The 25,538-nt window shown below is 42.2% G+C and overlaps 3 protein-coding genes across 9 annotated transcripts in view; all 3 read right to left on the bottom strand.

The window, feature by feature from the left end:
- Nucleotides 1-736, bottom strand: part of kif17 (kinesin family member 17) — a 35,218-nt gene extending 34,482 nt beyond the window's left edge. Inside the window, exon 1 of the mRNA XM_019856682.1 lies at nt 724-736. The gene's annotated coding sequence lies outside the window, so the exon portion shown is untranslated. The remainder of the gene's footprint in view (nt 1-723) is intronic.
- On the bottom strand, nt 727-13,857 carry hp1bp3 (heterochromatin protein 1, binding protein 3). Of its 3 annotated transcripts, none has more exons than XM_019856696.1 (13): nt 13,757-13,857; nt 12,636-12,716; nt 11,000-11,177; nt 10,554-10,631; nt 10,284-10,440; nt 7,729-7,872; nt 7,582-7,641; nt 7,382-7,521; nt 7,024-7,114; nt 5,806-5,965; nt 5,497-5,608; nt 4,090-4,248; nt 727-1,996 (listed from the first exon to the last, which is right to left on the bottom strand). In XM_019856696.1, the coding sequence occupies exons 2-13, from the start codon at nt 12,700-12,702 to the stop codon at nt 1,414-1,416; spliced, it is 1,929 nt and encodes a 642-aa protein (XP_019712255.1). In that variant the 5' UTR covers nt 12,703-12,716; nt 13,757-13,857; the 3' UTR covers nt 727-1,413. The 3 variants fall into 3 exon arrangements, with proteins under 3 accessions (XP_019712255.1, XP_019712265.1, XP_019712273.1); XM_019856706.1 differs by lacking the exon at nt 13,757-13,857 and adding an exon at nt 13,445-13,745; XM_019856714.1 differs by lacking the exon at nt 10,554-10,631.
- Nucleotides 13,858-16,405: 2,548 nt separating this feature from the next.
- Nucleotides 16,406-25,538, bottom strand: part of eif4g3a (eukaryotic translation initiation factor 4 gamma, 3a) — a 57,489-nt gene continuing 48,356 nt past the window's right edge. For all 5 annotated transcript variants that reach the window (XM_019856646.1, XM_019856670.1, XM_019856639.1 and 2 more), the window contains 11 exons: nt 25,400-25,517; nt 24,340-24,584; nt 24,105-24,217; nt 23,851-24,023; nt 21,906-22,031; nt 21,742-21,823; nt 20,829-20,927; nt 20,596-20,742; nt 20,148-20,229; nt 19,936-20,082; nt 16,406-17,293 (listed from right to left, as the gene is read on the bottom strand). In XM_019856646.1, coding sequence (XP_019712205.1) covers nt 17,112-17,293; nt 19,936-20,082; nt 20,148-20,229; nt 20,596-20,742; nt 20,829-20,927; nt 21,742-21,823; nt 21,906-22,031; nt 23,851-24,023; nt 24,105-24,217; nt 24,340-24,584; nt 25,400-25,517 — 1,514 coding nt within the window. In that variant the 3' untranslated portion in view covers nt 16,406-17,111. The remainder of the gene's footprint in view (nt 17,294-19,935; nt 20,083-20,147; nt 20,230-20,595; nt 20,743-20,828; nt 20,928-21,741; nt 21,824-21,905; nt 22,032-23,850; nt 24,024-24,104; nt 24,218-24,339; nt 24,585-25,399; nt 25,518-25,538) is intronic.

Genomic DNA, 25,538 nt, shown 5'->3' with positions numbered 1-25,538 from the left:
TACACGCGATCGAATTCGAAATTGCTCCACCCCCTAAAATTTATCAAGCTCACAGCTAAACTTGTTTACGTGCTGTTTGGCTTTTTGAAAATGATTAGATAGCTATTTACTTTCGTAAAGTTTTGGATCTAAAAATGTTCACATTTAGCCTATGGCCATTTCATTAAATACATTGAGTTCAACAGTTCTTTAATTTTGAAAAGCTTTTTATTCTCGTAATTTTAGTGTTCATACAAAGCAGTTTTATTCCATTACTTTTATGTTTAAAAGCGTTTTTCCCCAGTAATTATACTCAATCGTTTTATTCAAGTATTTATTACAATTTTTAAATTAAGATTGAGGATTTTGAATTAAGATTGTACTGTATTCTAATATTTTTAGTTAACGCTAATTTATGCTGTTTTAGTTAAAAAAATATATTAAATTTGTCAATTTCGTTTTGTAGTATTTTACTCATCAAATAACTTTATGCATCTTGTTTGAGTGTGATATTTGCATTATCATAGCACATATTTTATTTATTCTTGAGTCTCTTTTAGCAACACTGTGGTGTGGAAAACCAAAAAAAACAAAAAACACAACAACCTAACATGAAAATGTGAGAAAATCTAAATTCATTATATCAAAGTACAGGTACAGTTAACCGAAACATTATCACTATGGGTTTGATTACATGTTCTTGTGTACAGTTGATGAAGGAATATTAAGGGAGAACAAAAAAACAAGTGTTGTACAAAGAGCAATTTTATTACTTGGAAAAAATCTTAACACAAAGAATAAACATGCATGCAGGGGGATGGAGATGCTACACTAAGCATCTTTTTCCTTATTCACAACACGGAGCTGCGCACGAATTACAGCTGTGAAGCATTAAAACCAGTTTTCTATCAGAGACACACACACACGCACGCACGCATATACATACATATAAAAACAAAACAAAAACCAATGGGACACTTGATGGTTTGACGAACAGTATAAGTAGAACAGTATAAGTAGAACAGTGACGTGTCCATAACCTTTTTTGGGGGGGGGGAAACAGGCAACACATTCTGGGGGAACGTCTGCTTCTCTGAACCACAGTGTTAGAACAGGCTGTGGGTCTGAATTAAAATGACCATGTTGCTTCGTGGAAAAACACCAGGTGCCAACATGGAGCAGACCAGGTAACTTCTTCAAAATCAAAAAGGAAACTACATTGCTTGAGTTCCAGGATGTCAGGCACAAGCTTAAGTGCACCACATCCCTACACACCGGTTAAAAAGGAAATTCATGGTACAACCCTTTCTTCTACTATGGTGGGAAAAAAATAAAATACTGCCCCATTTATAAAGGGTGAAGACAAAGAGGGGAGCACTGATGAAAGCGGCCGTGGTGGCAGACAAGGTGGGCTGGGGAGGTGTGGGGAGTTCCTCAGTTCTTTCCTCTCTTGGACTTCCGGGGGGAACGCTTGTCACCAGGTGCTGCTTTTTTGGCGGGGGGCTGACCGCTGGCCTTGGCCCAGGAGCGCAGAGATGCAGGTCTGCCCGCCGGTTTCTTGGCTTCAGGCTCCTCTGCCTCCTCAGGTTCCTTAGGAGCGGAGTCTTCCTGCTTGGAAAGCTTTGCGCTGCCCCTTTTGGTGGGTCGCTTGGCCGGCGTTGTCGGCTTAGAACCCTTGGCAGCGCCCCGCTTCTTCGGCGCCACGGGCTGCACTTCTGATTTGGGCTCCTGCTCCTTTTCCTTGGGGTGCTCTTCACTTGGGGATTCTTCCGGAGTGGCGGGTCGCTTGGAGCCCCGCTTGTTCAAGCGTTTGACAGCGGGCGTCTTTGTCCTCTTGGCAACCACTTGCCTCTTGACGGGAGTGGTGGCTTTGGAAGCTGACACCTTGGCCTTAGTCACCTTCTTGGCTGCCGCTTTCTTGGCAGGAGATGTTTTGGCCAATGGGCGTCCTCGTCCTCTGCTGGCCTTCTTGGCAGCAGGGGGATGGCGGACCCTGGGAGGGGGTCTCTTTGTGGATCTGCGGGCAGGTCAAAACAAGTCACTGTGACTCAAGTGGCCGACTTCTCAACTGGTGGCTTGCAGATAGTTAGTAATAGAAATTACTGAGGCCATTATGTTTACAAGTGAACAGTCATATGACGTTTTGAGGTTACTAATTGCGTCGTGTGAGAATAGATCATCTTCGTGTTTTTCATTGGACTGTTGGGCTTCAAGCAGTTGTCAAAGAAATATTTACTGTAAATAAGACTTCACTGCTGCGCTAGAATTGGTTTGTAATAGATCATGGCATGTTCCAAATTGCGTCCAAATCCATATTAGAGCAATCCTTCGAATATTCACGGGTCAAAGGTCACACTATTACAGTGGAACTTCGATTTAACGGGCCCGGATCCAGCTGACCTCAAATTCAACGGACAGAATAGTGTCCAGTCCACTCAAAGTGCCCCCCCCCACTTGTACAGTACTTTTCAAAGCCTGTTAATTACAAAATTAACCAAAATTTGCTACAGCGCTGTTTACCGTCGCCATCATCAAACAGGCATTTGTCATGTGTTTATGGCTTGCTGTCATCATAAATAAATGGCAGGTCTGTGCATGAATCGGTGGAGACTCGAATAGACCAACTGGCCGTTAAAAACAAAGATGACGTCAACGTGACTGACGTGTGTTTCAAATCCACCGTGTGTCAGAATTATTACTTTCGCCACAAATGTCCACTTTATGCTTTACTTTTCAAGTGGGATTGAATTAAAGCCAAATATCAACACCTGTTGTGCCTCACAGTGTTGCAGATATGCTGCCGCTCGTTTTACCTTTGATTGTTTGCCATGACAACACAAATTTAAAATCATTGTTTGAGTCTAATATTTTATATATGTGTATTTATTTTGGGGCTGGGTGGATAATTCAATATGTTTTGTGATAGACACGTGATTGATAAATAGAAAATGCCTTCGATAAAATGTTTGATTAAAAAATTAAATAAGTAACAAATCAGAAAGTATACCTCGACCATGCCATTGTGCCTCCAAACATAAAGAAGCAATGGGATTCGGAAGTGTTCACTCCAACTTAGTCATCTCATGTAGTGTGAACCCTGTTAAACTGTCCCCCCCCCCCCCTTGCGAGTACTCATTTGTGTTAGACAACCTAAACCATGTCAGCACATCACTTTTTACTGCTCTCCAACTCCCACACGTATCTCAGACCCTTCCTTCGTTACCATCATGTGGAAGGGTCGTAACAATATTGTATAGAGACGTTTGGATATCGTTACATCCTTAACGAATACTGAAAGCGGATTTTGGGTGCAAGTACGAGCTCTAATAAACAGATTTACTGTCGAATAGAGCAAGCTAAAAAGTACGTCAATGGGGTGGCTCGGTTGACAGGGGTGATTTCCCATTAAAAGCAATGTATGTACATATACGAGGGACATATTTGTAGGGGCAATTGTCCCATCAAAGGGAATGGAAAGCACGGATATTACCATAGTGTCACTCGAAGTGCACAGCTCAAAAGGAGTGTGTCATATCTTCCAAAGATTAGCTATGGCTGTTTTTTTTTTTTTTTTTTTTTTAACTCAGGTGCCAGTTGTGGATGTACCTCTGGAATAGGCTTGTTTTGATCGAGTACGTTTATTTATTATTATTATTTTTGTAAAGCCCTTGTCTAAAGCATCTAATCAGAATGGAGGTGAAAATAAGAAGTTCTAAACTCCTGGTTTATGAACATGACAAGATGCATGCCATTATCCTCTCTCCATGTACCAATAGGGTTAATGTGGATTGACTTAGATGTAATATACAATCGGCTTTAACTGGCAATCCCTCCCCCCATTTAGTCCTTTAAATTGAGGTTCAATTTTACATTTTTTTCCCCAGTGACACTCCCCAACTCCTTGCTGAAAACAGATCTATAAGAGGCAGCAAGATGGTCAAAATATGAACTGGTGTCTAGGAATCTTGACTATTAGAACAACCTTGTTCAGTGGAACCTCGGTTTTCATGTGCCTCAGTTGTCAACAATTCTTTGTCCTTAACGTGTATAAAAAAAATAAAAAAATCCCAGGGAGACAGCCATTGAGAAACATGGCACTTGAATTAGCACCTTTTCCGCACGGGGGCTTCTTCCTCAGACTCTTCTTCTTCTTCCTCCTTCTCTTCCTCCTCCTCGGAGTCGTCCTCGTCAGATGCAGCTCTCCGCCTGGACCTGGAGGAGGGCTTGGTGGACACCTTGTTGAATTTGTCCGGGTAAAGCGTAGTTGGGCTGAACACAAGCAAAAAAAATTAATGGAGACCTAGAGCAGGGGCCCCCAACCTTTTTTGCCCCACGGACCGGTATATGTCAGACAATATTTTCAGGGACCGGCATTTAAGGTGTGGCGGAAATAATACAACAAAATAATATGGTATGAGCTGCATGAAAACTGTGGTGTTTTCGAAATATAATAATAAACACAAGGAGCGTCTAATCTGGCCGCAACACTCCGATCGCGATGGCAATGTTTAATGCCTTCAAAATACGATACAACGCAAATTCAAAGTGCATGAAAATGACGACTTACCACAGCACCGAGCTTGATTTTCTGCAACCAGACGGTCCCATCTCGGGGTAATAGGAGAGACAATGACACCTCAAGTGTGTGGTTTATGTCCAGTCTACTTCGTAATTTTGTTTTCGTCGCCGTTGCTGCAGAAACCCCCCGCCTCACACAGGTAGGATGTCGGAAATAGCAACAGTGCTATTGTGGCGATCTCAGAGTATTCAGCCATAACTTTAATCCAGTTGTCTCGAACATACTTTTAAGGCCGCCGTCATTTGCGATCTCCAGCAGTTTTTTTACTCATTTTGCGAGCTCCAGTGTTTGTTTTTAGCCTAATTGGTCACGCTACGGAGAAGCGTGGCTTGACGCGTGTCAAGCTGGACACAGACGGATGTAACAGAGAATCCGGTAAGTTTTCAAAATAAAACATCTTTCGTATTCCGAAATAAATAAAACGGAATTAAGGCAAGTTCTTTCTGTGCGGCCCGGTACCAAATGCCCGGCGGACCGGCGGTTGGGGACCCCTGACCTAGAGTATTTCTTTTTTCTGAAGTGGGGTAGTGGTGAGCACATCTACCTCAGTCGTCGTGAAGACAATATGCTTATTATTTTAGAATCATAGGGAGCTCCTGGACATCCGCAACATTGACACATCATCTGCAAGTCCAAGATTGTGAATCCCCATTTTACAAATATTTTATCCCAGTTTCAATATTTATATTTCAATTGTCGACTACTGTGAAAGCAAAGACGCAATGCTCCTGTGTTTGTTGTCTGTTAAAATGTTGGTTTGGAATTATGACAGATCTCCTCATACAAACGCTACTTGAAGCAGGCGTCCATCCATCTAATTCAAATGTGAAGCAATATGAAGATAACCAAATGGCTCAAACTTCTTGTTCTGAACTATAACAAACATTACAGCAAAAGACAGGAGCTATTTATTTCACTTTCGAAACAAGAAGCGTTACCTTGGGTAGAACGGGAAGCAGAGCCGGTATGTCCCTGTGAAACCGTGACCGGTGATCTGTTCCATCCAGCCGAGGACTTTACACTTGGTTAGAGTCCTTCTCAGATTGGCCACTAAAGAAAGAAAGAAAGAAAGAGAGAGAGAGAGAGAGAGAGAGACACACACACACACACACACACACACACACACACACACACACACACACACACACACACACACACACACACTCTTTGTCTTCCCTAATAAACAAACATGACTGGCGATGGAGTGGTTTTACAAGCATGGCCACTAGAGGGGGCCAGAGTCTCACCAAGCTGGTACTCCTTGGCGTCCTTGTTGGCATCAACCAGATACTTGCGCAAAGTAGTAGTGCTACACGTCTTGGGCTCGTTCATGGCTGTGATGGCCGCTAAAATGGCATCCTCCAAGGTGCCTCCCTTCAGAAGCACTTGGTTGCCAGTACGCTTCAGCTGCGAACAAATGGTGGGATTTACTTATGGGTCACGAAAGGCGGTTTTTATCATTCCTTTCGTGATGACAGTTAACTCTCACCTATTCACAATTCATCAATAACAAACCCCCTACCTCACACATTTTTGTATGGAACCCAATTAATAAATATCCATTTTCTAATCCGCTAATCCTCACGAGTGTCGTGGGCATGCTCGAGCCTATCCCAGCTGTCTCTGTGCAGTAGGCGGCGGACACCCTGAACTGGTTGCCAGCTAATCGCAGGGCACACATAGATGAACAACTATGTGCGCTCAAAATCACACCTAGGGACAATTTAGAGTGTTCCATTAACCTGTCATGCAAGTTTTTGGAATGTGTGAGGAGACTGGAATACCCAGAGAAAACCAAACTCTGCACCTCTGCACTGTGAGGAGGACATGCAAACAAGTCGACCACCGTGCCGCCCCACAGTTAATAACTATTCACCTAAAAACTCATGCCTATCTACGTCAAGAGAACTAAAAGTGGTGCATTTCATCAAAGCACTTAACTTTCTTTGCTAACAACACTGAGTGAACAAAACTAGCATCAATGTGGCAGTAATTATATACCTTTTCAACAACTTATATTTAATCACCTGCAGTGACAAAAGCAGACAGAGCATACAACAGTATCTACAGGCATATATTATTTATCCTCTGTGAATCTCACTGCAACCATCTTCTTCATATATTTATTATATATACACATGTATTATAGTGACCTCGGCCTGCGCCAAGGAACGGCACAAATGCCCAATGAATTATCATGGGGCACAAACTGTTGAACTCTTTACATTGTTTGCCATTATGCTGTTACTGTATGCTTTCAAAAAGTACACTGTAGAATGCTATTTTTCTTATTAAGAGACTCTTTACAATTGCCATTTTTACAGGTCGTATACAACAGAGTTCTCAGACTGGGATCATAGTGTCGTATTTGCTTAGGGTTTCAACCATTAGCAATGCCTGTATTACTTGTAAATTTTCATAAAGGCTGACTGTACTTAGATGTATATAAATGGGGACGACCTTACCTGGAAGGTTCCAGAAGCTCCTTTGCCTGTAATTTGCTCGAGTTGTCCCCGCTCCACCGCCTTCACCAGGGCCGATTTCAGGACTTCTGGCCTGGGAGCAAATGAGTGAATTTACATTAAGCAAAAGTGCCACAACAGAAGATTTAGCATTTGATACATAACCCAGCAAAGTGAGATTTTGCTTTCACACATTTTTCAATCAGATAACACGTGACATCAGCAGATACAATACAATGGGAAAACGAGATACGGCAACAATTGCTTTTTAAACAACAGGGCAGGAGAAGTGTGAGTTAAACCTCACACCCATTTTCTGGCATTTCAGAACAAAGGCAACGCCCGACATACACGACCACACCTGTTCTCGATGTTAAGGCTGGGAAAGTGCTGCTCCAGGTACTTCTTAATCAGTAGGTATGAAGCCTCTTTGGGCTCGCACAGACGTGTAATGATGAGCGGCAGAGCGTCTCCCAGAGCCTCTTGCTTTGAGCTGGCTTTCTACAACACACACCATCATCAGCACTTGTGACTTCAATTGCTGCAGCAACAGGCACTTACTTTGGAGGCGGAGGTCAGCTTTCCGATGGTGAAAGTTCCCGTGAGGCCTTTGCCCTTCAGCTAAGACCACAACAGAGGAAACGTGGGTTGCAACGAGCTGCGAGGGATGGTTTAAATTTCTGTCTTGATTTGTCTGCTTCAAGTCACCTGTTTGATGGTGCCCTTCTCCAGCTGCTTCTTCATCGCCTTCTTGATGTGAAACTTCTTCTTGTCCAGCTCCATTTCAGGACACTTTTTGGCAATGTACTTTATGACTGACTGGTAGGAAACTCCAGACCTGTGATTAAATGACTAAACAGAAAGGAAGTTTAGATATGGCTCATGCCTACCCACATGTAGAAGAAGAGGATGGACAAGGAACTCAAGGTTTAGTTTTAAATTTGACAAACAGCCCCTATTATCACACTAGACCTGGATGAGTAAACAAAATTAAATTCTGATTGATTTTGGCTTCGTGCGATCTTCAAAACGTAATGAAAATAAAACGATTAAAGTGCAGAACGGAGCGGTGCGTTTACAAGTTCCTGACATTGCCTACCAAGTATGTTACATATGTGATTCTGCCCTCCCTGAGCGTGCCTTAAAACAGTAAGTCAACCCAAAAAAAATGTCTTTCCAGTAATCGTATCTATGTGCTTCCCGAGTCTAAACATGGCATTCTGAGTAATATTGCATTTACGGAACATGAATTAAGCAGTAAAATACACCCATTTTCAGTATTAAAAAGTATTACAAGCATTGTATATTTCAAGACAAAAATTGCTTTTTTTTAAAAACATCACCTATGGGAGTGATGGTACTTCAAATAACGAATATTCACACGCATGCACGCGCACACACCGGTAAGATAACACTCCTCAAAAGGCACACATTCTTCCCAATACATATTTCCACATAACACGGCACGAATATACAATCCCTATGGACCCAGGTTAGTCCAGTAAGTCCCAAGACTTGTGAATATAACATAAGATAAAATGAATATGATGAAGAGAAGGGTAATGCTTATTCAAGGCTTCAATGTATGCAACGATGCAAGGCATCAAAAGGCGTGGAAGTAGCAGAATGAAAATGCAAGAGGCTTGAATTTCATTTGATTTTTACAAGGTTATTTTGTATTTGACAAAAAGAATAAGAGTGCTTGAGAATAGTGTTCAAAGTGCAGGGATGAATGGGCATGAGGCTATGATGATAGTTTGGAGTAGTTGAGTTTTAGTAGTACAAAAAATACCAATCAACAAATAATCGTTTTAATGATTGGGATTTCAATGTCAAACACAACAATTGTGATTATTATTGTTTCCATAATCGTTCAACTGTATTGGGCATCATTAGGTTGAGTATGTATCAGTGAATTTTATTCATCATCTTTTATGAAACAGTGATAGATTTGATGACTGTTTGGAATCAGCACACGATTGCAATAAACGTGCGATGGCTACTAGTGATGGTCAAATGAAACAGCTACCACGAAGCTTTAAGACTTCTTGAATCACGCTGGTTCAAAATGGTGCTTCGGCGCTTCTAACGTGAACTATCACGTGATATCACGTGACCTACGATGTTCAAACCGCTGTGGCATCACACGCCACAGCGCTTATTGACAGCTGGAAACGCTTTGGTGGCTGCCATTAGTTTAACAGGTTGCATTGGCGATAATGTGGGTAAAAGCATCCAAACGAGTGAACAATGCGGGAGATCTTTGTGCGTTACTAATGGTGTCCAGTGGATAGCTGGTTCCGACATATTTTGGATGTTTTCTTTTCATGGGAACTTCACCCATTTAAATTAACGGCCTTCTGAAGCACTACATTGATCAATATCATTTTTATTTTCACTTTTATTGCCAAAATATTAGAGCTAGTGAATGTTTCACTCTTTCGTAACATAGGTTGCTTTGACTTCACTCTTCCAGTAGGTTTCACTAATGTTGCTTTTGCTGAAGAACTAAAGCCCCGAATCTGTTTTGGCACAATTTGAAGGAAAGCCTTCTACACTTCTTGCCCTTCTCTAGTGTCATCCATTGGGAATCGGTTGGTCGATATTATCAGCCAATTTTGTCCGTTTTCAGAATCATCGATGCCCGGAATTTAGCAGATTTATCACCGACATACAGTATTGTTGTCTATAATGCTTGCATACAGCATACATATATGGCCTAAACCTAGAGATGAATTTATCAGTTCATGCGTTTTTGCACGTCCGTGGACTTTAAAATGTGTGTTTGAAAACATGCGTTTTTGCACATATAGCGACTTAAACATTTCTCTCTGTTGTTAACAAATACTATTGGACAAGGTATTACAAAAGAGTAAAATGAATGCATAGAATTCAAATCTTTGTCATGTTAAGGGACTAAAAACCCCCTGTACCTTATTGATTAGATATCTTTTTAAATTCAGTGGTTACCAGAATTTTTTTCCTGCCGAATTTGGAATGTGGATCTGTACCCGCACCCCTGTCCCCCCCACAAAAAACCCCTCAAAAGATAAACATTTATTGAGTCCACTTTCATTTTCTGTGAGTTAATTTCGACTTTACTACTGCAGTGTAGGTTAGTGATTGACAAAGTTGAATTCAGACTCGGGTGCAAATATGTCACCGCTGTAGGAACAGAAACCAAATCCTCTAAAATTGATTCTTCAGGAAACCTCTTTGAAATTGGAGCAAACTGGACGGAATGACTGCTCGTGCATACACACCGTAATGGCTTCGATGAGGAGATGGTCCAGTCTGTTGTGCGTGCCAGCATAGTTGGCGACGGGAAGTTTCTTTCCAGCGGTGACGCTGGCCCACACCGGGATGGTCCTTTTCACTTTCTTAACTTTGGCTTTCTTGTACTTGTAGCCATCCTTCAGCCTGGAGGGGAAAGTGAGGGTATGGCGAGAAGAATTGAGGATTGTGGCTCATCCAGGCCAAGGAGCGATATTTCACTGTGATGGTTCCCACCCTTATCTCTATCGCATCCTCACCTTAGTAGGAGAACATAGCAGTGTGTTGCGCACTGGCCAGCCACGCAGTCCTTGCATTTGTCACTCTGTCCGGATAAACTGAAAATTTGAGAACATCTGTCTTAATAAGTAAGTAGTAGCTACTCTAGTGCACTCCCATTTGTTCAGGAGAATAAGTAGAGGAGAGGCTACCACACTCAGGAACATGGACTCAGATCTCCTCAGGCTAATCTTTAAAAAATAAAATAAAACCTCCCTGGACCAAACATGATCACCTCCTTTTGTTTCTAATCTGATTTGCATTCTGAAATCACCTCTCGGTGGAAATGGAACACCGCACCACGGAGGAGCAGCCTGCCATTATCCGGCGAGGTAAGGACCATGGTAGCAGATAAAAGTGCTATCAAAGTGAAATATCGCAGCAGGTCCCCCGCTGTGGCGGCTTGGCGCGCTTGTTAAAAACTCACTCTTTTTTCTCTGACGTGTCATCCAATTTGTCGGCGGCCCCTTCGTCCGCCTTCTCGCCATTCTCCGCTGGCTCGGCTGCGTCACCTGCCTTTGCCTCGGACTTCCCAGTGGAGTCCACGGAGGACACAGGCTGCTCGCTTCCGATGGAGGGAGACTCCTCGGGGGTCTCTTCGCGCTCTGACCATCATCAAAAGAGAAATCACGTAAGGTTAGGTTGTCACTTTAAGTTGCTTCACAGCTATCGAACATTTTTAGAATCAAGTAATCTATTGATGATCGGTCAGTTAAAAGGATAAATTAGCTTTTGTGTTATTAAACAAAAACAGGCCTTCATCACGCTTTACGGTAGTACCTGTGACGTGGAGTGTGTATGGGTTTAAAAGGCGGGGTCTGGCCATGTGAGTGACATGCGAGTCAGCCAATGAGAATGTAGTGTTGGATGGCTGTCGTGTGCATGCTGACTGACTCGGAGTGAGTTGTGCCATGGCTGCCGCCCATATGTGAAGGTTCTTATTACGAGTTTGTTTTCTTAACACTTGTTCAATTAAGCCATTCAAAATGTTTAACCTTGATTACCTGCAGCAGCATTACAATATTTGTTTTGATGTTAGGCTATTTTAAATTAACGTGTTATCTTGTGTTGATAATCGCAAATGAGCTGTTGTTCAGTATACATACTGAACTTTTATCTTCCTTGGTAAGCGTAAAATGATCCAAATTTTAACTAATCGTCTTTTTTTTTTTTTTTAAATGGCATGGTATGTGCAACTTCAATAACATTAGTCCAGGTGGAAAAAAATATCCCTCCAAAGCTTTTTGAGACAAGAGATATTGTGTCCACATTTTTGGGGAATCGCATAATTCGATTGCAGCCCTAAAATTTGTTTCTCTTAAATGTTAAATTATTCTGGTATGTTTCTGTATTGTAACTTGCAACAATGTCTATTATTACTTCCATATTAACCATTTTGTCATGCTTTGACTCAGTGACTCAGGAAGGATTTTTGTACAGATGTGCGATGTATGCACTTGTGTCTCCCCAAACAGCATAAACTAAACAAAACGTGTTGTGATGCTGAACTGAAGCAAAAGCATAGACAAGTAAAAATGGTCTAAATAAGCAATATTAGAGGTCTTTCCATCATTAAAGAAGCTGGAGTAAGGCTGACGTTACCCTCAGGTAGATCCATGTGTGGGCTTAAGGGCCAACCCAGGCCATGTAATATTTGTATTACTTCTGTACAAAGTATTGTTATTTAATTCTGCGCTGACTCTTGTGGATTATATGCAAATGTCACCTGCAAATGTGGGTCGCTTTATTGGTTGCTTGTACGTAAACACAATCATATTGGACATGTGTAATTTGAAATGTGTATGGAAATCGAACAAAATGTAGGCATTCATTTGGAAATCGGCACTTGGACCAACAGTGTGGCCAATATTTTGTGCTCCTCAAGAAGTTAATGTATCAATTTAAAACTACACAGAATTTAAAAAAGCAAGCGGGTTTATGCAAGAGCTGTGGTGCAAGGTGCACCAAAAAACAAAAAAGTTCTGGTCGTAAATTAGCAATGTTTAAGCATGGAGCTGACAGTGTGTTCACGGGCCCTTGGTTTACCTCTCCATGATCATTACCTGTTTGTGCTGTGGCCGAGATGGGCTTCTCCTGAGTTGGAGTTGCTGCTACTCGGCGAATCGGCATCACAGGAGCCTGATCTGGGAAAGTTTTATGAAAAAAAAGAGAAAAGAAACCCCAGAAAATGTGCATGAGAATGCTTCCGAGATTATTCTCATGCAGTTGTATTGAAATATGAGACTAGATGGTAAAATGTGATAAATGTAGACATTTTATTGCAAAAATGGGGGGATTTAAGTAATGTGATAAATAGCTCACTTAAGTCGTAAAACAACGGAATACTGTGCAGTTGGAATGTTTTGAATTGGTCATGAATTATAGGTAAATTTGTGCATTTTTCCAGTGAAAATATGGGAATGAAAGTTACAGACATCCTGAATGAGCGGAATATTTCGAATTTAGAATGGCACTACTCATGCTTATTTGTCCGTTGAACTTTATTAATTAAAAATCAAAGTCACTTGAATGTTTTACTATTTTCAGGTGGGGGGCAGGACGTGAAATTAAGGGAAAATGAGTAATTCTACATTTTGAAAATGTGAAAAAATAGTTCCCCCGTATATCCTGAATGGTTCCAGAGCGGTTTAGTTGGAATGGTTTGAATCGGTGGAGAAATTAAGTACAACGCCGAAAAAAATGACGAAATTATATATTTTGGGGTGAAATAAATGCCAATTCATAATCTACACAATAGCCCCGGCCCCCCAAAAAATCCAACAAAAAAATAATTTGAATATGGCAAGTGGTGGGGGGTAGCTGGTTCATGGCCCACCACTGGCAGCGGATTCAAACAGGCAAAGCCATTTACCTCAATTCACGGAGGCCTCACGTCGTTTAATGTACGTAAACTGTCAAAAAACACGAAATCCCCGAGGCTCGGCAGAGAATTTCGACCTGGTTGATCTCTTGGGGTTCTTGACTAACGTCGGGGAAAGAAAAATCGCAAATTTCGCCATTTTGTCCTCTGGTTAATGTTACTCACATACACCGAGTGTCACACACATACGCGGCGGCTGTGGTGCTGATGGCGTCGCGAGAGCATTTCAAAAACCCGCCCCGGGCTGCAACAATTTCCACGTAAGACGATCCAAGCTCGCCTGAAACTGCAAGGCAAACTTACCTTGGACTTTATGGTGCAAAAAGTGAAGATATTCGCGAGTTTAAAATGAGTGCACGAGCCTTTATTTCGATTCCTCTGTTTACGAGCCCCGCCCCGTTCGAGTGCTTGGTGACGTCACAATGTCTCGACTGTCATGGCGGCCCGCTGCCTGTCAACTCTCGCCCAGCATCATCACCTCCTTCTTTGTTGTAATAGAGAGCCATCTAGTCGAATTACTTCATTATTTCAAGGTAACAAGGGCAACTACAGTTTAACCCTTGTGCACCAAAACATCCCATAACAGGACTGTTGACGTACAAACTAAAATTATGTCATGATCTATTAACATGTTGAAGGCGCTAACTTGTCCATATTGAATAGTCCGAATTCAATGTTTTTGTTTTTTACTTATATGCAGATGATAGTTACTTATACCCATAGCACAATACTGCTTTTTATTGCTTTGATGTCCATAGAGGGCACCAACCTCAATAAGTAAATCGAAACTATATATGTATGGATAGGTCTGACGCCACTGAACATTTTGAGTGGTCGCAAGAAAAAAAAGGATTTAGAAATGACTTTGATATTACACTTTAAAGCCACCGTTCCATTATGGTGCCTTTGTCCGATGTGTCGTTAAAAAAAAATCAACGCACAAGGGTTAAACGAACAAAAAAACGGGGTTTCATTCAATGTTCTGTCTTACAAATAAATCTATGTCCGTGTGCATCAAAATAAGACGTCTTTAAAATTGTGGTATTGTGGAAAGAAATGCAACCCCAATATTTACCGTGGTAAACCAATTTTGAGGTTGCGGGCGGGGAAAGAACTTCAAATCTGCGGCTATGCATAATGGGAGTTGTGCAAAAGCGTTAAGTTGTTTTGGGGACTCCTAAAATGCATGTTTTTATGTCGTTTATTATATTAATTTGGTCTTTGTGTTTTATGCTACTTTTGTGTATTATATACAGTTCTTCTAATCCTCTTGGCACAGGTGTCAAATTCAAGGCCCAGAGGTCCAAATCCGGCCCGCAACATTGTTTTTATGTGGCTCGCAGAATTGTGTGCATCAACTTCTTGTTTCAATACCAAAATTGCATTCCATTTTTGAAAACAAGATATTGAAAGCATTTTGTGTAATTAATCCTATTGTAAAATAAAAATATTTGAAAAACGTTGTTACTGGCCTCTGATTTCAAAACAAGTTATTCGTCAATTTGTGTGTATGTAATGTGAGCCGATTATATTATTTGGGGGGATTTACAGTCATAATGGGCCTCTGAAGGAAATTAGATGAAAACAAAGTTAAAATGTGGATCTAGAAAAATTACTTTTAATAATAATGGATTATTTTAAAATTGTATCTATAATTAATTGGCCAACTCTATAATCAAATTAAGACATTGTTTCTCAATATTTAAAAAGATCTTAATTTTATTTACAAGAAACCAATTGACCAAATTTTACGTGACCTAATAAAAATGAACAATTTAACTATTTTTGTTATTTTAACTAATTTTAAGGGAAAATGTCTACATTTATCAAACAAATATTACAGTTGTACTGTTTGATGATGTCAATTATTGGTTGTCAAAAGGGAACTAAAGAGTTGTAGAAGGAAAGGAATAGTACACCTGACTATTATGACAACAATAGAGGTTAATGGATATGTTTGGGATTCAATCTCCAAGTAACATCCCAAACAGCAATAAATTCAAGTTATTTCCCCAATCATGCATTCGCACGCTTTTGCACAAACACTCACAAATTGAAAGCACTGCAGTATAACACTTAATATGTTTCAAAAATCTCTAGGTGGTCAAGTTTCCGTGCTCCCAAAGCAAGTGAGTGCATCATGTTCAACTTAAAAGTCCATCACTTGTTACATCAAGATCTAATTCATGTCATCGAATTAAACCTCCTGCTGTTTGTTTCTTTGATACATCAGAAAACTGCCATAGGTCAATCTGCATGTTAAATCAAGATTTTTTTTGTGAACACTTTATTGGAAAATCCTAGAAATATAAGATCGCTGAGTTTATCCCTCGCCCCCAACCTTTTTTTTCCACGCCAAAGGGTGAGAAACTGAAAATTGGAGACACTTAATGTGTGTGTGTTAAATTAGCCAAGGCCAAGATTTCATCAGTAACACGTGGACATGAACAAATTTATAGGATTTTGGGACAAGTACAGACTGGCCACCCAACCCCCACACATACCCAAGGGTTATACTGTCCTGTAATTGCCTACAGATGAACGCTTTTGTCTAAATGAAGTTCCTCAACTCACTTCAGTTCCATGGCACCAAGAAGCCATTAGATGGCGCCAAAGCAATACTCTTTTCGCTTTGACCGAAGGAGACTCCAAACATTTTTCGGTGATATATGTAGGATAGCACACCTGCACGTACACCTAAAGAGAATGCGTCAATACTGAACTACAAATAAGCAGGTATTCACTGAGTATACAGATTTTATCCGCAAATTACTTTTTCAGGCACGTCAAAGGCGATTAATTTGTCAGAATAATATTCTTAAAAAGAGGGCCTCATAAAACGTGTCGATCAAATGGATGAGATGGACATTTGTGGACAATTAAGTTTTGAGTGTCTTGCCATCAAATGGGGGAGGGGGGGTTTGAGAAGACAGACACATACAGAATCACCTCCAAGTTTCGAAATATTTTTTCTCTCCATCTTTAATATATTTACAAGCTTTTAATGAGCTGTGTAGGGATGAAGTATTACAAGCATTTTTGTCATGAGTGCCCTTACTCCCTTCGTCCTCCCTTCTGGCATTTTGCTGGTTCCGCGTCCACTTTGTTCATCAACGTTTGTCCGTTTTCCATCGCTCCTTGAACGTGACACGCCAACATGAGCAGCAAAAGCAGAGGCTGAGAGTTGCTTTTTGGATTATTTTGACCACAAGCTTGGCTTCCATTTCACCTCCAAAACGGTTTTGCGCGACTCGGTTTTAATCCAAAGAGTGTAGAATCCAGGGAGGCCATTCGATTCCTTGGTCAAAAATTATTATTTTGTTATCATTCTTATTATTTAATTACATTGTTATTTCTTTTGTTCGGGTTCTTGCTTTCATATTTGCAGTCCTTAAAAAAATAATAAATTAAAGAGTCCAGAACCTATGCTGCTGCTTTTTTTTAAAGTCTCTTCTTAAAAAGTAACAAAAACAGTAAAGTTAAAATTTAAAACAAAAATATTTTCTATGTATAATACATGTATTTAGTGCTTCCGCCATTGAAATCCAAACTGAAAATGGCGCCATGTTTCTGAACCGTACCGCAAAAAAAGGAATTCCAGCGATCGTGAACAGGTCGCTTGTGTTCAAAATTTTGTCAAGTCGGGGATGTACAGGTCTCAATTGTCCTCCGACTCCTCCTCCGCCTCACGTAGCCACGTGAAAAAGGCCGTCACCGACTTGAGGGCAACGCCTTTGCCCTCCTGCTCTGCCGGATCTTTGCTGGTCTCCCACTTGTTGAATGCATCCTCCGAAATGACGTCCTCGTCATAGAGGCAGTCGAAGAACATCCGCAGGAGGTCTGGCAGACAGCGAAGACAGAACTGTCAGAATTCATTTTGTTATTGGGGTTAAGGAAAGTAATTAGTAATCTGTGTTTTCGCAGCCGCTTGTGCACTTTTAATCACATTACTGAACCAGCATCACAAGGTATTAACCACAGGCATATTCTTAGGCGACATGCCAATGGCCTCAACTGACGCCGTCGCCGTGTCTAACTACATTGTCATTCAGTGTTAATGTATATTGCGATAATTGTAAGTTTTTACAAATTGTTAGAAATAAATTAAAAATATATTATTCACTGACTTTCACATCACTTAGAAGGCCACTGCCACCTCCTTATATATACATATGCATACATGCATCCATCCTTCCATTTTCCGATCCGCTTATCCTCACAAGGGTCACGGGGGGTGCTGGAGCCTTTCACAGCCGTCTTTGGGCAGTAGGCGCGGGACACTCTGAACCAGTTGCCAGCCAATTGCAGGGCACACACAGACTAACAACCATCCACGCTCACACTCATGCCGAGGGACAATTTGGAGTGTTCAACCTGACTGCCATGCATGTTTTTGGAATGTGGGAGGAAACTGGAGTACCCGGAGAAAACCCACGCAGCCCGGGGAGAACATGCAACCTCCACACAGGGAGGCCGGAGCTGGAATTGAACCCAGTACCTCTGCACTGTGAGGTAGACGCGCTAACCACTGGACCGCTGACATGCATACAGTGCCATGAAAAAGTATGTCCCCCCTCCTGATTTCTGTTTTTTTTTTTGTATGACACACAAATGTTTCAAACATCAAACCAATTTTAACATCACTCAGAAATCCCAAGGAAATACAAAATGCAGTTTTCAAATGTCAATTCAATTAATTAAGGCACAAAAAAAAATAAAATTCAAAGCTTTCTGACCCTCTGTGGAAAAGTAATTGCCCCCTGAACATAACGGGTTGTGCCACCCGAGGCAGCAATAACTGAAATGAAGCATTTGCGATGAGTCTTTCACATCGCCCTGGAGGAATTTTGTCCCACTGTTGTTTACAGAATTGTTTCAATTCCACCATATTGGAGAGGTTTTGGGCATGAACTGCCTGTTAAAGATCACAACACAGCATCTCAATTGGATTTAAATGCAAAATTGGACTTGGCCACTCCAAAACCTTAATTTTATTTATTTTTTAGCCATTCAGAAGTAGACTTGCTGATGTATTTCGGATCATTGACCTGCTGCATGATCCAATAGCGCTTCAGTTTGGGGGTACGGACGTTCTCCTTCAGGATTTTCTGATACACTGCACAATTTATTGTTCCATCTTGGAGTGGGGCTCACTGCCGGATGCCTGGTTGACGAGCCTTGAGCCGTGGGGTCCAGCCAGGCTCAGCCCGAAGAGGCAACGTGGGTCCTACTTCCCATGGGCTCAGTACATATGGGAGGGGCCAAAGGGGTCGGGTGCAAGGTGAACTGGGTGCAGCCAAAGGTGGGGACCTTGGTGGTCCGATCGCCAGCTGCAGAAGCCAACTCTAGGGACATGGAATGTCACCCCTCTTGCAGGGAAGCAGCCCGAGGTGGTGTGTGAGGCAGAGAAGTTCCGACTTGACAGTCGGTCAGACTTGCCTCCACACAGCCTGGGCTCTGGTACAAGTTCTCTTAAGAGGGGTTGGACTCTCTTCCACTCTGGAGTTGCCCATGGCGAGAGGCCCAGAGCAGGTGTGGGCATACTCATTGCCCCGCAGCTCAATGTCTGTACAATGGGGTTCACACCAGCGGACGAGAGGGTAGCCTCCGTCCGCCTTCAGGTGGGGGACAGATCCTGACTGTTTGTGGCTATGCACCAAACAGCAGTTCAGAGTATCCAACCTTTTTAAGAGTCCTTGGAGGGTGTGCTGGAGAGCGCTCCCTCTGGGGTCTCCCTCGTTCTGCTGAGGAATTCAATACTCATGTGGGCAATCACAGTGAGATCAGAACTCGGGTGGTGTTTTGTTATTGGACTTCTGTGTTCATCATGGATCGTCCAGAATGAACACCAAGTTCAAACAGATGTGGACTTGGCATAGGACACCTCTGGCCGCAGTTCGATGATTGACTTTGTGGGAGTATCATCGGATTTCATGCCGAAGATGCCGGACCGAACTGGCAGACCCAAATGTTTGTGAGGGTTTGTTGGGAGCATCTGGCAGAATCCCCTGTCAGAAGGAGTTTCGACTCCCACCTCCGGATACACACACGCACATGTGCACGCACGTCCGTACGCACGTACAGTTCATGATGCCCCGCCATAACCATACACGCCAGCAACTTGGGTTAGCACTCATGAGGGAGGGGAAAAAAAAGTGCAAAAGGATTGAAGGGAAAGCTGTGGCAATGAAGCGAAATTGTTGATGTTGAATCAACCTGTTTTTACTGTTTTCAAAAAATGTTCCACCCCTAATATACATGAGTGTTCAGAGTGGTCACGGAACATGGAATAGATTTAACTTGTATCTGAAGGAAAGGTGGTAGTTAGTGAAAAGCTTTTGCGAGTCAGTGGGTGAAGACGTTAAAAATTAAGAGGCACTTACTCTGAGGATGACAGAAGTCAAGGTAAACTAACGAGCACGAGCTAAAGTAACCTGTTAGGCGGACACTTGCAGCATCCCAAGTGACGATGGAGCACTTACTGGGAGGCTGATCGAGGGAGACTATCAGCGTCTGAAGTGCATAAAGTGCTTGCAGCTGTCGCTCAGTGTCTGAGTTAAGGTACTTGAGTAATACGGGGAGTCTCCTCTGGATGATGGCTGTGTCTACTTGACAGTTGGTGCCAATGTCTGCCAAATAAGCAAGAGAGTGAGTGAGTGAGTGAGTGTGTGAAGAAATAGAAGACTGGGTTTACCTTTCACCGCTGCCTTGCACACGGCTGTCATCAGCGCCCTCAAGAAGGGCGACGAACTCATCTGATGTTCATCCAGGTTTGCCTGGGTGGCACGTAAAGCACAAATAAGTCTAATGTGTTCTTAAACACTACATAATACTTCACAAACATACATCAGTAATTCCCACCCACTGTGCCGTCGCACATTAATTAGTGTGAGGTGAAGATTAACAGGTGTGTTGTGGGAAATGACCTAATTTCACCCAATTGGTCTAAAAATAATTCTTAACCACAATAATATATCTTGCTTCATCTAGGCAAAACCATTAAATGCTCCTCCACTAACCTGTCACCTGTTGCTGTTTATACAACAAAATAATAGCTAATAGTTCCCAAATTCCACACAAGTTATGTATATTTGCGAGGAGTAGCAGCTCCCCTTAAGAACTCTGTGAGGGCCGCTACATACCTCCACCCAGTCAAAGATCTGCTCATCGCTGGCCATGTCCGCCAGCAGGAGCCTCTCCAGCTGCTGTCTTAGCTCCTCAGCGGACAGAGTCTTTTTGGCAAGAGCTGTTCCAGGGTCCGTAGCGTCCGACAGGATGAACTCCAGCTTCTGTTTGCACGAGGTCAGCGTCAGTGCAACAAAGATAATTCTGTTGACCGCAGCTATGTGATGGTCACAGAAGCGGGTGGGGGTACCTGTTGTGAGAGAAAGGCCTGGACATCTTCTCCCTCCGGCAGGAAGTCAGACCAGCTGAGGTCAGATTCCCTCCACAGAGAACCCACAGCTCTATGGCTCTGAGGAGACAATCGGAATGCATTATGGATCAATTAATGAAGAAAAAGGAAAAACGTGAGGATAAATCACACAGACGAGCTGCTGTTAATAAAACCACACGATAACAATTGCATTCATTATAATACATCAATAAGAAATTTCAGCTCTGAAACAGCACTTATTTTGCCTTAAATCATTTCCGCTAATAGAGACTGTGCTCAAACTAATTGCTGTTCATCCCCATCAGGCAGGGTTGCCCAACCAGTCGATCGTGATGACCGGTTGTGTGTGTCTATTATTCTTAGATATTTATGTGTTAGTGTGCACTGCACCCTAAGCGTCCTACCTGCTTCACTTTCACAAAAAAAGTATTTTGAAAAAAATCAAATAAAAAAGCAGGTCACCTTTAACCTACAGTCATGCGTGACCTCCATCATCGGAATTTGTTAGTAGTCAGCAGTCTGCAATTGCAGCTTGCGATCAGAGCTGTTGTGATACAGTTTTGTTTTAATGAAATTATTTCATTAACGCCCCGCCTTTTTTTTTTTAGAATGATAACGTGACGATGACGAGCTAAACGTGGCTCTTTGACGGCGAAAATATGACGTGACTTATGTGAGTTTTCGTTGACGAGACTGGATGGAATTGTTAGCGTGTGGTATGTCCGACGTTCAAAATGCACATCAAGCGTGATACAAAATAGACGGATGTAATCTGTTAATAAAATCCCCCAACAGAGACCCCCCACATCTGCACTATCTGTCTATCAAACAGTTATCTTTGTCCGCATGCACCAGCAAGCAGGTTTAAACATCAGATGAAAATGTCGCTTACCATTTGTTTGCATAGTATGTGCAGTATTTGAGATATGAGAATGCCTGCTCTTCCCACAGCTAACAAAGGTTTGCGTAATTCACTGTGGACACAAAAGCATTTTCAAAACCACTGTGTTCAACTACGGCACATTGATTCTTCTCATCAAACCGCAGGGGTGGCACCTGAAGAGCTCTCTCATCGAGAAACATCCGTCCTTTAGCACGGGGGTTAGTAGCTGGGCCAGGTACAGCCAGATATGCGGAATGTCGATAGCCATATCATCCGCCTGCTCCAGTATGTCAGCAAACCTGAAAGCACAAAGTGAGCGAAATTGTAGCCCTTCTCCAACTTTAAAAGCTATGAATAATCGCTTGCCAATGTGCAAATTCAACAATATCCACGGTGTCCAACAGTTTTTCTCATCCAACTAAATGTTGAACCTGTTCAAAATTTGATGGTGACAAGAGAAACTTCTCGCAACAACTAAAACTGTTTGGGAATGCCCGGCGAATGTCTCCGCAACTGTTTGCAACACACCCTGACAAAAAACATTCACTACGTGTGCATGCACTTCATTTGAGGAGCAAAATTACAAATTTTGAGGACAGTTTTTTTTTTCTCGGTTAATCCCAAGTACCTCAAGCAATGGTTTTATTAAACAATAAAAATATAACAATGTAATGGTGCAGTTGAATGGAGGGCTGCAGCGGTTGATTATTTCAGTATTCGAGTATCCTACTGAAGATTGCATAGAATAACTGTGGATTTTGGGATATATACATCTCACCCAATAACAAATAATCAACAGATTTTATTTTTTAAATCCACACTGCAAAGAGGAAACTGTATTTTGTCTAGACCAGTGTTTCTTAACCTTGTTAGAGGTACCAAACCCAACCAGTTCATATGCAGATCCACTGAACCCTTAGTGAAAAATAAAAATATGATTCGAGAGAAGTGTTCATTCAGTTTGGCCGGTGCGAGACGAGAGTTGCACAACTTGACATGACAAATCATGCAGATAGGACGCCAAGTCACATCACGTTCCGTGATGCATGTAAATCCATGTTGGACATACAGTATTCATCCAACCCCCTTTTTTTTTTTTTTGCTCGACATAGCATGTGTTAAAACATGAAAAGGTCGTGTTAAAAAAAAAAATAAAATCACACCATGTACTATCATGACAGTCACACACTGAATATTGAGGGAACTAAATTTCCCGCAGCACTGATTGGACAAGCAATGTCATGTGATCATCCACAGCCAGTGATGGCCAAGTGGGCAGGTCATAACTAATTGATATGTTGAGTCGGCTGTGTCTTAACTTCCATGGCAGAGGCTCCGTCGAACCCCTGAGACTGATTCACCGAACCCCTGGGGTTCGATCAAACCCAGGTTGAGAACCACTGGTCTCGACCATTCTTCAGTGGTCTATTTCACCAAATATAAATTTAATCATAAAATTCGCATTTCTTGTATAAAAAGCATAAGGCATTAAAAAATGTTACTTGAGCAGCTAGCATTTTAGCATGAAACACAATATTACAGCAGGTTCATGGCTGTGCGTTTATGAGCTCAGACCAACTAATAAAGAATAAGACAAATATTCCACATTACAAGTATCGGAATTTTTGTATGTGTGTGTGTGTGTGTGTGTGTGTGTGTGTGTGTGTGTTTTTGGAAATCACTCGATGTGTGACGGGCATAACAAGTTATCGTTCACTCTGTGATTCTGTAACATTTGGCAGCTTTGCATTTTGCCACATAAACACCAGCCCATTCAGTTTTACTCTTCAGTGTGTTCATTTGAGGGACAAAATGCACATTTTACATTGCAAACAGTGATGCCAAACCGCTTATTTCGAGCCTTGATATATACGGTTGGTTCGCAAAATGTGTGGCCCAGCCTGATGGTCAAATGTCGAATGACGGACTGGCAAAATGTTGTAAATTGCCCACCTCAGAGGTGGGGTGTAAGTAGTTAGCTAGGTATAAGCTCTTTGGGTCGGTAGGTACCTAAAAAGTTAGGTAGGCAATTGGGTAGGAAGGGAGGCAGGTCCCGTTATTTTCATTCTAAGCCTGTACAGTGTGCATCATGAGTGTGAGGGATACCGACGGACTGACCCTTTGTAGAACTGGTCTTTTGGCAGTACTCTCTGTTGCACCAGCTGAAAGAAGAGCAGTCCCATGTGATCCCGTGTGATCTGACTGCGCTCCAGCGTCGACTCCACTCCGACGCGCACAAAGGTGTGCAACTGGGGGGCTGAAACCAGCTCGTCCACACACTGAACAGCCTCCTGCAGGGGGCGGGATACCACAACGGTCAAGTCAATGTACTACTGAAAGAAGGTGATTAGAAGTCCAGTGAATCTCAGCACCTTGTAATCGTTAATGTGGAGAAACTCGTCAATGATGGACTTGGACTTCCTCTCCATGTCCTCCTCAGACAGGACCAGCCTCTCTGGCATCTGTGCCACTGGCTCAGGTTTAACTGATAGGGTATTGTCACATCAGTGTCAGTTTGAGGCGATTTGGGTTTTATTATTATTATTATTAATAATAATAATAATCATTTTACACTATTATGGTTGCTATTTGATTGACCTTTCTTACCTGGCTCTCTGGTCCTGCCAATCTCTGGTTTTGGCTCCGGTTTATCTTCTGTGATACTCGGTCTGCGGGCCTTGACAGCCTCGCTCTCCCGCTCCCTCCGTGTCTCTTCCAGAGGATGGCTATCTCGCAGCTCCTTGGAAGCGTCGCCCCTGCTGTAAGACGCGAGCCTCGGCGACGACGACAACAATGGCGTCGTGTGGACCTGTGGCTTTTCACTGCACTCCCGCACTATGCTGCTACGATTGCTGGACGTGAACAGATAACATGGCAAACTGTAGTTGGAGGATTTACAGTAGTCTTGGTGTCAGATATATTCAAATCAATGATAAAATAAATAAATGCAACACATTTGTTTTTGCTTCCATTTTTTCGGAACTTTCTTATTACCATTTGTTCATGAAAGCAATTTAAAGTGCACCCGCAGCTGCGTCTATCCTTGACCACTTGCGAAGAATTACGTTCTAACTAAATGTGGCAGCCTATATCAAATTAGCTAACAACAATACTTTGCGTTGGCGATTATAGACAGACTGTTGTGGTACGCAGGTTCCGCTTTACAGTAGACAAACTGCACTTTGTAATCTTTTTTTAAATGTAAAATGAGCCTAAACTTTGGGCATTCTTATACTGAATCTTTCCTTCTGGCTCTCATCGTTTCAGCCACGCAAATTGTACTGCTTTACTACTCTTTTTAATGGGGTGATGTTTGAGTGTTTTTATTACGATATATAACTCAGCACTCAACAATGGCAGACTCCTCAATCGATGTTATAGAGTGTACCTACACGAGTTTGCAGAGGTCAAGATTCCATCAGTACTGACGGAAGGTCTGTCAGTGAAGGAAGCCATTTTGCTGGCAATGATGCGAAACTTCTCAAAACTGACTGAGTCAGTATAGATGGAAGTGGATTTGACTGTCTTGAAGTAACGACAGACTGTCGATGACCGACAGATGGCCCGGCCACCAACGAATAACGTATTGGCAACATTTAGTGACGTACTCAGCTCTGCCAGTATGTATATGCACCCACCTGTGTATGTAGTTCAATTGTTTGCTCACCTTCCGAGACTCGTCTTAGAATCAAAATCTGAATTCTGTGGAGGATTCAAAGCGGCTTGTTGAGACGAGAGTGTCGACTGCAGTGCAGAGTAGTGGTTGCTGCCACTCCTCGAAAGTTCTGAAAGAGGGGAGGGGGAAA

This window comes from Hippocampus comes, unplaced genomic scaffold (assembly GCF_001891065.2).
Source record: "Hippocampus comes isolate QL1 unplaced genomic scaffold, H_comes_QL1_v1.1 scaffold17, whole genome shotgun sequence".
Classification (NCBI taxonomy): Eukaryota; Metazoa; Chordata; class Actinopteri; order Syngnathiformes; family Syngnathidae; genus Hippocampus; species Hippocampus comes.
This window is presented reverse-complemented; position numbering and strand designations above follow the sequence as displayed.

What these genes read in the sequence shown, in the direction of transcription:
- hp1bp3 (XM_019856696.1), bottom strand. Translation starts at nt 12,702, where the DNA reads ATGCCGATTCGCCGAGTAGCAGCAACTCCAACTCAGGAGAAGCCCATC. An exon ending in AGCTGACCTCCGCCTCCAAA is followed by an intron (nt 7,522 to 7,581) that starts GTAAGTGCCTGT and finishes TGTGTGTTGTAG; the next exon opens with AAAGCCAGCTCAAAGCAAGA. An exon ending in GAGCTTCTGGAACCTTCCAG is followed by an intron (nt 5,966 to 7,023) that starts GTAAGGTCGTCC and finishes ATTTGTTCGCAG; the next exon opens with CTGAAGCGTACTGGCAACCA.